This window comes from Myotis brandtii, unplaced genomic scaffold, assembly GCF_000412655.1.
Source record: "Myotis brandtii unplaced genomic scaffold, ASM41265v1 scaffold312, whole genome shotgun sequence".
Lineage (NCBI taxonomy): Eukaryota > Metazoa > Chordata > Mammalia > Chiroptera > Vespertilionidae > Myotis > Myotis brandtii.
Window position 1 is genome coordinate 2,660,729 of NW_005361955.1, and position 13,506 is coordinate 2,674,234.

At 38.3% G+C, this 13,506-nt stretch overlaps 1 protein-coding gene across 1 annotated transcript in view; it reads left to right on the forward strand.

Moving 5' to 3' along the window:
* Positions 1 to 13,506, forward strand: part of RAF1 (Raf-1 proto-oncogene, serine/threonine kinase) — a 35,147-nt gene that overhangs the window by 3,956 nt on the left and 17,685 nt on the right. The window contains 6 exon segments of the mRNA XM_005870039.2: positions 2,497 to 2,729; positions 7,096 to 7,208; positions 9,250 to 9,352; positions 9,642 to 9,677; positions 9,680 to 9,801; positions 11,028 to 11,126. Of these exon segments, the coding sequence (XP_005870101.1) occupies positions 2,523 to 2,729; positions 7,096 to 7,208; positions 9,250 to 9,352; positions 9,642 to 9,677; positions 9,680 to 9,801; positions 11,028 to 11,126 (680 nt within the window). The 5' untranslated portion in view covers positions 2,497 to 2,522.

Here is a 13,506-nt window from a genome sequence, read left to right on the forward strand (position 1 = left end):
TTAACACATTGCGTACCGCATAGAAATCTCTAAGACATACGCCAGGGACCGCACGTTTTTGGGCAAACTGCACGTTATTTAAATCATCATAATGCACTTTAGGTGTTGTTTTTCAATAATTATAACATTTTTATTTACAAAAACAATTAAACAATTAAAGTTCCTAGTACTTTTTTAACGTATGGTACTGCGTAAAACATTTTCCTCTATGAAGAGGGACCAAACAAAATTTACATAAGTATCTAGATTCGCTCCTTTTTCCATGGGCGTGAAAAACGAGAACACTCGTGAGCAGTCCTTAACAGATGGCGCGAGAAACACGAGAAAACGCCTGAGGGGTACGAAATGTGTTAAAAATCTTTGGGTTTCTTAAATAAGATAATCTATATATAAAAGGCTAAGTGTCCGTCTATCCGACTGGTAGCTATGACACACACTGACCACGATGGAGCAGACGCTCAACACAGGAGCTGCTGTGACACGCACTGGCCATTTAAAAATAAACGGCACCACGGACCTGGCGCCGACAAACCAGCACTCGGCTTCCCCCAAGTGGGACACAGGCCCCGCCACCATCCCGGAGCAACACCCCACCAAATCTCAGCCAACGCTGCCAAGAACCCATGGTGCAAAATGCTGCCCACAGCCCAGCCCAGCCCAGAAATGGTCTCTGTGGGCACTGGGTAATGATATCACGTAGCAACACACGGCTTCCTATCCCTAGTGACTAGCATCCTTGGAATTTCTTCAGCTCAGGAACCCAACTTGCTTTATAGCCAGTTGCAAACATTTTAAAGTTTAACCAAATGTTTGTGAAGCGTTTTCCCGTGCCTCATCTCATTTGATCCCCACAGAAGTCCTAGAGTAGGTAGATAGGAGACTCAGTAGAATCCTATTTTCTTTTCATTAGCAAGACGCGAATAGCGATATTAAAATATTTTTTCTAATTAATTTTCTTTTAATGTGCACAAATCCATGCACTGGGACACTAGTTTATATATAAAGTGTCTAACATGTCCTAAAAATACTAACTTCTTTTCCTTCCTTGAAGGTAGAAAATTCTGGCTCACACTTTAAAAATAATTTCTCTTATTACTAACGTATTACTCATATTCAAGTGTACACATATTTAATATACAATAACTAAAGAAGAGAAATGTAATGGTAAAAGTATTAGACTAAAAGTCAAGAGATCTTGGCTCATGTTCCCTGGTGGTATAAACTTTGATGAATCTTCTTTTTTAAATTGATCTTTATTGTTGAAAGTATTACAGATGTCCCCCTTTTTCCCCCATTGACACCCCCCTCCACATCCCACCTCTCAGGCCTTCACCACACTATTGTCTTTGTCCATGGGTTATGCATATATGCATGTAAATTCTTTGGTTAATCTCTCCCCACCTACCTCTGCCTTCCCTCTGAGATTCGTCAGTCTATTCCATGCTTCTATATCTCTGGATCTATGTTGTTCATTAGTTTATTTTGTTCATTTGATTCCACATATGAGTGAGATCATGTGATACTTGTCTTTCTCTGAATGGCTTATTTCACTTAGCATAATACTCTCTAGGTCCCTCCATGCTGTCTCAAAGGGTAAGAGATCCTTCACCCTTGATGAATCCTTTGATTCCCACTTTGCTAATTTTTTGAGTTATCTATGAAATATTTTATAGGCCCTGGCCAGTTTTGCTCAGTGTTTTGAGCATTGGCCCGAGTACTGAAGGGTCCTGGGTTTGATTTTGGTCACGGGCACGTACCTTGGTTGCAGGCTGATCCCCAGCCCTGGTCAGGGCTGGTGCTGGAGGCAACCAATCGATATGTCTCTCACACATCCATGTTTCTCTCCCTCTATCTCCCCCTTGCTTCCACTCTCTCTAAAAAAGTATGCTTGGGTGAGGATTAACAGAAATATTTTATAGGAATATACTAATATAGAAGCTTTCTGATTAATTTATTTAAGCAGAAGGCATCTATATATATAAAAGCCTAATATGCAAAGTGTCCCCTCGGGAGTTTGATCGCTCACTATGACCAGGGGGCGGCGTGGAATGAAGGCAGGCCCTGGCTGGCAGCCGGCAGCCGCTAGGGACCCTACCCGTGCATGAATTTTGTGCACTGGGCCTCTAGTCACTTATAAGAAAACTCTAAAATAGTCAAATTTATAGAATCAGAATGGAATGGTGTTTGCCAGAGGCTGGGGAAGGGGTGAATGGAGTGTTGCTAATCAAAGGCAAAAGTTTTACTTAAGATGATGAATAAGATGTAGAGATGTATACGGTACTGTCCCTATTGTGCACTTAACCTGGCCAAGAGCATCTCATACTGTGTTCTCACCACAAAAAGACAACAATAAGTAAATGAAGTACTTAAAAAAGATAGCCCACAGACCATGATTTTCACAACTTATATATTGTTGTTGAGTTAATTGCTTATGTTTTAGAATTATAATTTAATAAAATAATTAAAAATAATATGTTGTTGTTTTCTTATAACCAGGTTTAAGTGTTGTGTAAGCTGCATCAATGGAGCACATACAGGGGGCCTGGAAGACGATCAGCAATGGTTTTGGATTCAAAGATGCAGTGTTTGATGGCCCCAGCTGCATTTCCCCCACAATAGTTCAGCAGTTTGGCTATCAGCGCCGAGCATCAGATGATGGCAAACTTATGGACTCTTCTAAGACAAGCAATACTATCCGTGTTTTCTTGCCAAACAAGCAAAGAACAGTGGTACGTGAACATTCCTCTGAGAAAATTTAGTTGTCCATCTGCCTAAAGGGAACATTATGGATCATGTCGCCCATCTTATAAACAGGCAAAATCTTCACTGTTGCTTAGGGTCTTCATTAATTGGCTTTCCAGCTGCAGATTTTATATGGCTGTGTTCCTCCCACACCTCCTATTTTTCCCAACCCTTGGCCTTTCTTCTATTATAACTCTTGCCTAGTATATTGCTTTTCTGCACTTCATTTAAACAAATAGTACATTCTTTTTTGTTAATCCTCAACTGAGGATATTTTTTCCATTGCTTTTTAAAGAGAGTGGAAGGGAGGGGAAGAAAGAGAGAAACATGATGTGAGACACACATTGATTGATTGCCTCTCAGACACACCCTGACCAGGGCTGGGGATTGAACCTGTAACCCAGGGATGTGCCCTTGACTGGGAATTGAACCCAACACTCTAACCACCGGCCAGGGCAAATAGTATATTCTTATGGGGATATATTTTAAAGACTCTCAAAGCTCCCTTAGACCTTTCTAGCTAATTTTTAAAAGTCATTAATAATTAAAAATTATTTTCTTCTTAATATTAAAGCAAAATGTTCACTTATATATTTTTTTGGATATTATAATGAAGCATTTAGAAGAAAATAAAATTACCTAGAAAAATTCATTTTGTTAAAGTTCACAGGCCCCAGGACAAAGCTGGAGGTTGCTTAGAAATCAGAGTATCATCTTCTTTTCCAGAGCACTGGCACTAGCCAGTTGTTGCTGCAAAGCTTATTTTTGTAGTATCAGTGACAGATTTCTGTTAGCATCTAGCATGGCAGACACTGCCACTCAGTTTTTTGACAAAAAAAAAACCCCTCAACTTAAAAAAAAAATGTTCAAAAAAGTTTTCTACTATCCTAACACCTCCGCATTGAAACAGAAAAATGAAGTTGTGCTCGTTTTGCTTGATGGGACATTTGAAAACCTTAATTCAAACTTCCATGCCTTCTCCTTTCCCACTCTTCATTCTTTATGTAAAATCATTGCATTGTGTTTGCTCTTTGTACTTAGGGTGAGGCAGGATTCTGAGGTTGGGAGGTCAGGACAGAGTTTTCTCAGTTCTAACAGTTCCACTCTCCCCAGTTTACTAATAAATTACTTTATACTTCTTTTGTGAACCTAAGGAGTCTCCCAGTTATAGTATTGCATTAAGGTACATTTGAACTCAAAAGGCATTTAAAGTTGATTTATTTTTGTTTACTAAAAATGAAAGTTTAATGTCTAGCAAAATAAATAGTAACAATCCCCTTATATTTCAACAGTAGTCTTGCATTTGCAAAGTGATTTTTACCTACTATTTCAATTTTCTAACTTTAAATGGAGAGCCCAGGTGGAAGTATGAATGTGATGGGAAGCTGAAGATCACCTGTTGCGGCTTCTGGGCGTTATTGCAGTTATCTTCTCTATCCCCATCTACTGTTAGTTTGCCTGGAAGGCTGGGAAACTTAGTTTGGCATAATGATTAAGTGTATGGACCTTTAAGAAAGCAGGCCCAAACTTAAATCCCTGTGTTGCCTTTTATTAGCTGTGTCATTTAGACAGGTTACATAATATTTTGAGGCTCTGTTTCCTGACCTTTATGAAATGAGGCATGCTGAATACAGTGGCTAATTCATAAGTAAAATGGTAGCTATGATTATTTCTTGAGTTTTTTTTCTACATCTGTGTAGTCCTTGGCAGCCTTCATTTGAACACAACTGGTAGTTGGGAACCAGTGATTTAGAAACTTGATTTCTCCTACAGCTCAAGAGAAGGTTCAGTAGAGAAAGTTAGTTTCTCCTATTTCTTTGACTCGAGATGGACCCTCTATCTCTGGAAGAACCAGCTTCTTTCACCAGGCTCCCAGCTTAGGGGAACGCTGAAGAAGAAAGGAGTTGCTTGCTGGCCAACACCATCAGTCAGCTGTTTCTAATTAGCCCCAGGTTGCTTCACTGCTGGAACCCGAAACAACTCTCATCATTACTTAGTGGGCTCCAGAAATTAGTCAGATGTAACCAGTTTCAACATGTATCTAAGGGGAGTTGTAGAGAGAATGATAGAGAAGATGTATATCTGATTTAAATAATTTTAGAAGTAATAAAGTAGTAGTTGCTTATGTTTTGAAGTTTTTTTTTTGTCATTTGTTTTGTAAACATGTCTCTCTCTGACAACTGCTGTGGCTGCTTATTGTTGGATGAGTAATTGGCCCATAGCGAGGACTGTTGTTTACAGTTAGAATCACCTGACAAAGCAGGTTAAAATAGAGATTCCTGGGCTTCATTCAAGATTAATTGAATCACAATCCTTGTGTTTGGGAGGGGAGAGGCTGGGAATCTATATTTCACAAGCCCCTTGTATGATTCCAGTGGCAGCTACATTTGAGAACCCCACTGGATTAGAAGATATTTAAAGAACTGTCTAACTCTTGGAGACTGTTAATTTTAATGAAGATTAATGATATAATACAGGTATCACTTTACAGCTTTCAAAGCACTGCTCCACAGTGTTTGATACAGGTCATGTATGATACTCTTAGGATGTGTTTATCACTCTTTGTTGTCCTCATTCTTGCTGTTCTTATCTTCATAGTTCAGCTCATTATATTTATTTTATTATTTTGTGTCCCCCCCCCCCTTTCAATCCTCACCAGAGGACATGCTTTAATGGATGAGAGAGAGGTGGGGGAGGAGAGGGGGAGGGAGGGAGAGAGAGAGGGAGAGATATGAGAGTAAAACATCGATTGGTCACCTCCTATACACCCCCTCCTACTGGGGATCGAACCGACAACCTGGGTATGTGCCGTGAATGGGAATTGAACACTCAACCTTTCGTTTGTACAGGACTATGCTCCAACCGACTGAACCACAGTGGTCAGGGCTCAGCTCATTATTATTTCACTTTACTTGTTTGGGTTTTTTTTCCTGAAAAGCTGGAAGTTAGTGTGATCTTTTTAAGAGTATCACTGCTTCAAGAAACCTTTAAAATAAACTTGTTATGTAACATTTTAAATGAATGTTTTAAAATATTTTAAACCTTTATAATAGATACAAAATACACTCACGTTCCTCTGGGAAGGGGCTGGGTCAGCCACTGGCATCTGTTACTCTTTCACCTAGTCGGGGAGCTCCACTGTGGGCAGTTCACAAATACTGCTATTACATTCTGCTCTCCTTACTGGCCATACTGACTCTAGTTGCCTTACGTTGTGTCAACTTTATTGGCTTTAAAAATAAAGTATATAGCTTGTATAAAAACCCTTTAAGATTTTAGTTGAAATTTTTATATAGCTGCCCTTATTAGCACCGTGGACATTCACACATTCTACTAGGCCTCTGAGTGCCTAACTTTTAAGGATTGGGAACAGGGGACTGTGGAGAGGCATAAATGCTGAGGCTACGTGGAATGTTGTGCACATTTATTTAAACTAGCTGTGGCGTTTGTCCTTACAGCAGGGCAGAATCTATCCCTTTTATTTCCTGCTTGCCCTCACTAGTGTGAAGTGCAAATGAGATGGGAATTTTTTTGAAAATCCTCATCCAAAAATATGTTTTAATTTACTTGAAAGAGAGAGAGAGAGAGAGAGAGAGAGAGAGAGAGAGAAACATTGATGTGAGAACCATCAATTGGTTGCCTCCCCTACGTGACCAGGAATTGAACCTGCAACCTAGATCTGTGCCCCAATCGGAAATCGAACCCGCAACCCCTTGGTGCACAGGATGACGCTCCAACCAACTGAGCCACCTCACCAGGGCAAGATGGAAATTTTTTTTTACGAAGATCAAGTATTTGGTTGAAAATAGTTTGAAAATACAAATTTTTGATCAGAAAGATTCGTTTGTTTATAGATCAGATTGGCTTATTTTTCTTTCTGGTGGATGTTTATGCTTACATGTACATTTCAGTGAGTCAGACAAATTAGATATGTGTAAAGGGAAAGTTTATTATTTTATCCTTTCCAACCACTCACTCTCGATCTTAACAGCTAGGTGTATATCTTTTCACACAGATATATATATATGTTCTCCACCCTTTAAATACCTTACTCTTTGTATTATTCACAAAAACATTTCCCCCCCAGTTAACATATCATGGACACCCCTCCCTCCAGGTCATTATGAGCAATGTAGTAGGGGCATAATGTGACATACACAGATGTTCTGCATTTTATTCAAGCGCTCACCTATTGCTAGACATTCTGTGTGTGTGTGTGTACACCATTATAAGCAATGCTGCTATAAATATCTTTCTACGTGCACCCTTACAGACTGGTGCATTTATTTCTGTGCTCGTTTTTCCAAGGGTGTGCAGCCTGTGTTGGTCCTAAAGATGGTCCTTTGTTTGTAGGTCAATGTACGAAATGGAATGAGCTTGCATGACTGCCTTATGAAAGCACTCAAGGTGAGGGGCCTGCAACCAGAGTGCTGTGCAGTGTTCAGACTTCTCCACGAACACAAAGGGTAAGAACTCAAAATTAGCTCCCTTCTTCATGCTAGTAAGGATCTTCAAATAATAACTGTTTTCCATTTTTAAAACAATATACTAGCTTCCTGTAAAATATTGTATATTTGTATATCCTTGTTTATAAAGAGACAATTCAGAAAAATAAAATACTAAGAGCTTGAAATTACTGCTTAAAAACTTTGCGTTGAGCCCTAGCTGGTTTGGCTCAGTGGATAGAGCATCAGCCTGTGGACTGAAGGGTCCCAGGTTCGATTCTGATCGAAGCATCCCCTCCGAGGCTGGGGATACTACACATGGCCGGGTTGCGGGCTTGATCCCCAGTAGGGGGTGTGCAGGAGGCAGCCAGTCAATGATTCTCATCATTGATGTTTTTCTCTCCCTCTCCCTTCCTCTCTGAAATCAATAAAAATATATTTTAAAAAAACACACACATTGCATTGAAAAATAAAATGCATGTTTGATGCTTCCATAGATGGAAACAGTAATGTCAGATTTTTTGAGAGCAAAGTTTTTTTGTGTTTGCAGTAATGCAGTGCACACATTAGGTACTCACAAAGTGTTGCATTATTGTTTATAGATAAAGAATGCTATTCCCAAGAGATTGACTCTCTTGTAATTCACTCATTTATTTTTATTCAGTTAAGTTTACTGAATCCCTATAGTTTGATACAGGGCTAAAAGATGCAGAAGAATTTCTGCTTCAAGGAAGATTCAGTGGCACAAAAGAAGCAACCCTTCTGAGGCTAGGAATAATATACCAGCATATCAGAGCCACTTATAATCACCCATTATCTGTTACCGTACCCCAAAAATGTGGATAAATAACCTTATCTTTACCTTATTGCAAAGTGCTAGTTCTGTTATTGAGCTTCGGTTAACATTTGTAATATTTGAGGGAGTTCCCCAATTTGAGAGTATGGCCCAGAAATGAGTCTTCTCGAAGAGGTGAGCATAAATTCCTCTATTTATGCTATTTCTCTTAACTTAGGAGGTGGTGTTAAAGTGCAAATCTTCAAAGCAGATGTCATCTTTATTTGGGTGTAGCCCCAGGTTGGTCCCCAAGCCAATCTATAGTGCTCCTTAAAGACTAGAGATTCTACCTATGTGAGGATACAGTGCAAAGGCAGCTACCTTCAAGCCAGGAAGAGGGCTCTTACCAGAACCTAACCTTTCTGGCACCCTGATCTTAAGACTTCTAGCCTCCAAAACTGTGAGAAATAAACCTGTCATATAAGAAAAAAGGTTAGAGAGATTCTGAGATAAGGAGGAGATTGGTCCATTCCAGTCCCATCTGAGGCTGCATAGATTTAGAACTACCCTACATTATTTCTTGGATAGACAGCACCTGAAGACTGATTGGAAAATAGGGCTGTCCTCTTTTTTCTTTAGGGCAAAACAGGAGTTCCCAGACCTTGTATAAGGAAATTATATTAAGGGATTGATGATTTACTATTGGAAACAAAAACAAAGAAAAAAAGCTGGAATAGTCTTCTGGTAAACAAAGGTTTGAATGGTGGTGTTCTCTCCCTACCTGAGATTATTCATCATTCAGGATGATGGGCCTAATTAACTAGACAAGACATGAGAAAGGAGCTGGGCATTACATTTTACTTCAGTGTATCGATTTTTCTGTCTTGTATACTCTAGGCACCGAAAGAGTGGTCTCAGAATAAATATTAAGGCAGTCAAGTCAGCTGTCAGCTTGTATTTATAGAGTCTGCAAACTACAGACTTGAGCCTATTGTTTATTAATAGAAAAGTGCATTTCATTTGTGATTCCTTTCTATTTATCTTCTAGATTGAAGTACGCAAGTGAAGATTAAATATTACCACTGTAGCAGTATTTATAACCTGTTTTATAGGTTCTTTAGGATTTTTAATAGGATTTAATATCACAAAGTCCAATTTATTGCATATTTACATTATGAGATTGCTATATTTCATTGTGTGAACCAACCAACCTGGATTCCAATAATAATAGAGCTCTCACCTTGTTTAAATATTTTCCTTTTGTATGTTTTTTTAAATCCTCTTTAGTAAAAAAGCACGTTTAGATTGGAATACTGATGCTGCCTCCTTGATTGGAGAAGAACTTCAAGTAGACTTCCTGGATCATGTTCCTCTCACAACACACAACTTTGTAAGTTGCCGATCTCTTCTCTCTTTGTGGCATATTGAGTGTTTTGGTTAGCGGGAATTTCTCCAAGGTAGTAAGCATATATCTAAAGCTTTAATTATGCCATTGTTTTACATTAAGGCAGTTTAGGCTTCATTAGTCACAGATATACTTTAATTTCTAGGTATGAATATTACAAATGTTGGAAGTACGATTCTTTATGAAATCTCCTGGGGGTCAAGAAAGAAATTATTTTGTCTTTTGTCACCTTTCATTTATTCAGCATAATTTACACGTGTTCTTGTCGCTCCAGGCTCGGAAGACCTTCCTGAAGCTTGCCTTCTGTGACACATGTGTCAGAAGTTCCTACTAAATGGATTTTGACGTCAGACTTGTGGCTACAAATTTCACGAGCATTGTAGCACTAAAGTACCTACTATGTGTGTGGACTGGAGTAATGTCAGACAACTCTTGTAAGGCATTATTCTTTATTAACATAATATAAGGGAGTGGGGATGTATAACATCACTTGAGGATGCTTATTGTATATTTGACTGACAAGTCAGGGATTTGGACTTGGAAATGAATTATCGTGATCTGGAAACCATCTACTTTAGAAACATGACATATCTGAAACCAGTGAGTTTTAGTGCAGCATAACTCTCTAAAATGAGCAGGTAGGACTGTTAATCCGTCATAGAGAGATTGAGATACCATGATTCAGTAATGCAAAGAACAAAGGGATACAGGAACCAAAACGACAGTGTCAGCTAGTAGTTCACTAATAGACACCATCTTCACCTCAAACTGGAGAAACAGTTTTGAAATTGTTTAAATCTAAAACCTTAAAAGACATTTGTATCCCTCAGGAGATAAACCAGTTATCAAAATGTATATCATATGGAAGAAGTATCTTTTAGTAAGGTTTAAGTTAAAGGTACATATTCCAAAGTGCTTTTTAAAACTGTTAATATAGGAATATGAAAAGTCAAAGTCTTATCCTTTTTTGAGGGATAAACTAAGGGAGTGTTATCATTAAACCACAATGGGAACATGTTTTTTACTTTTGTGGTAGTGACATGTTGCTTTTACAGAGACCTTGTATAGGATAAATGGCACAAGCTTTGGAGTCCAGCAGACATGGGTCAAAATTTTGATGTTGTCAATAACTATAACCACCTCTGAGCCCCTTGATTCACTTATCTGGGGGGGGGGGAGGTTATTACCTTCCTGGCAGTGTTCTTGTGAGGATTACCTGAGCTGATGTGAAATTGCTGAGCATAAGTGCTCATCTCACTACCACTTCTCTTACTTATGACTTTTGGTGCTGAATATGACTTATTCTTTATATTTCAGTCTTTTCATCTATGTGTTTCTGAGACAGAATGTTTCCAGAAAAGCTCTACATGATTTATGTTATAATGTGCCTTACTGGAGCACATAGTTGGACATTGGGCCAGTATTTCCTAGAAACACGTAGAGCTGCATGTTCATTGGCAGGTCAATATTGTTCACAATTTGTGGTTATTCAAACCCAATCATTTGGGTTGATGGTCTCTTTACTCTGGGTAGCCTAAAATGATCAAAGAAAATGTGAATAGGAAAAGTTCAGTTTGAGGAGCTTTAATTTGCAAGGAAGTCAGGCTGACTATAAAATAACTGCAAGTCTATAAACTAGTCTTTCTCTGATTTCATTTAGATTGTTTCCAAATTCCACTCTTGGTGATAGTGGGGTCCCAGCACTGCCTTCTTTGACAATGCGTCGGATGCGAGAGTCTGTTTCCCGGATGCCTGTTAGGTAAATTTTTTTTACTATAGCTTTTTTTTTTTTTTAAGTTATAATGGGGACTTGAGAGGTGGGATTGCATCCTGAATATAAAAGAAAAGGTTTTTTGGGGGCTTTTTTGCATTCTCTCCTCTCTCTGTAAACCCTTTGCTGTTTTATTGGTGTTAGAGAAAAATGTAGAACTTTCTTTTTGTGGTCCTGTGGTTCTTACATTCTGGAAAGTGACTCTTACTAGAGGTTTCTTCTGTTATCATGTATGCCCCTTAATATCTCATCATATTTTAAAAACCTTGAGATTTTTGCTGCCTTCAGTATGTAGTGAGGTGAGCCTCAGGGGAAGGGTCCCAAAACTATGTAAAATGATGTAATAAAAACAAAACTTTTTTAAAAAGCTTTTTTCTTATTTTAATATATTGTTATTGATTTCAGAGAGGAAGGAAGAGGGAGATAGAAACATCAGTGATGAGAGAGAATCATTGATCGGCTGCCTCCTGCACACCCCCTACTGGGGATTGAGTCTGCAACTTGTGCATGGGCCCTTACCAGGAATCGAACTGTGACCGTCTGGTTAATAGCTCAATGCTCAATTACTGAACTTATTATGGCCTTGCATTGCTAAGACCATGGTATTTAATAGACTGCTATCTTTAAAAAGAATCTAATTACATTATATTTTTTGAGTCTTCAGTTTTATTACAAAAATGTAGATGATCAGTTTGATCAAAATGAAAGCTTGTTCACAAATTTGCATGAATATTGTAAATACAAAGACTCCTGAAACAACATACTTTTGATACAATTTTCATTTTTTAAAGGGATGCTAACATTAAATTTTCTGGTTTGTAATCTCAGTGCCAAGACATTCTACTTTAATAGTGTTTCTTTTCTGCAGTTAAATTGAAATTCACAGGGATAATTGAAACATGCAGACAAAACCTGGTCAGCAAAGCTTAAAAATCCACTTTTTGGTGGTATTTTTATGTAAACACCCTTTGTTATGTACCTGTGATTTTGAACATACTTTTTCTTTACTGTTTCCACCTTTAAAATGAGCGTTTGTTGACTTTACATCTTGCTTAGTGTTACATGTGAATTTGAAACCTAAAGTAATAGCTTCCTCTTTGTAAAGAGTCTGACTTTAATGTGTATATGATCGTATAATATTTAATGGCCTTTATGAAACCACCATAGAATTGTTAAAAGTAGCATATCTTAGAACAAGAGATTTATATCGAAATAGTGTCTGGATATATATTTGTGTATGATTTTGTTTTTCTTGATAATTTGAAAAGCAAGTCTGACCAAAAAAACTGTACTTGCTTCTGAAGATTTCACAGAAGAAACCAGGCCTCTGAGGTTATAAACATTGAATTACCTTCGAAGGCAATTTTTCAAGGCAATAGAACAATTTCCACTAGAAAAACTAGCCTTTTATCCCTTGAATTCATGCATGGGGTTATTTGAATCTGAACAAAACATCTTTAGAGCAAATAGTGAAAATGTTATATTTAATGTGTGTTTCCAGTCTGGCTGGTGGGGGAGTAGCATTGGCTGCAAGAGGCCAGTGATTAATTCATAGTTAGATATTGCAACCTAAAAATGGAATTCACGCCCTAGCTGGTTTGGCTCAGTAGGTAGAGTGTCGGCCTGTGGACCAAAGCTCCCGGTTTCAATTCTGGTCAGGGGTATGTACCTCGATTGCAGGTCCTCCCTGGTCGGGGCTTGTGCAGGAGGCAGCCAATCGATGTGTTTCTCTCACATCAATATTTCTTTCTATCTTTTCCTCTCTCTTCCCCTCTCTAAAAATCAATGGAAAAATATCCTCAGGTGAGGATAAAAAATAAATAAATAAAAAATGGAACTCATATTAACAGACTTTGTGAGTTGGTTATGGAAGGAGAGGATACACAGTAGATAAAATGCTGGCCTTTTTGTAGATGTGCTCAGCAGGTCTAACCATTAAATAATTTTCCTTAAAATTCTCTGATTTAGTTTCTAAATTAAACTGGGCAAGTTCTAGCTAGCTTAGGTTGGCAATGCTAATCTGCTCTTTTCCAGAGATGGTCTACAAATTTGGAGTATTCTCTAGATCAGCGGTTCTCAACCTGTGGGTCGCGACCCCTTTGGGGGTCAAACGACCCTTTCACAGGGGTCGCCTAAGACCATCGGAAAACACATATGTAATTACATATTGTTTTTGTGATTAATCACTATGCTTTAATTATGTTCAATTTATAACAATGAAATTGGGGGTCACCACAACATACCCTTGTATTAAAGGATTGTGACATTAGGAAGGTTGAGAACCACTGCTCTAGATGTTGTTCTTTTCACATGAATTCCAAGAGCATGTATTACTTCCTTTTCAAAAATTTGCATGCAAAAGCATCTA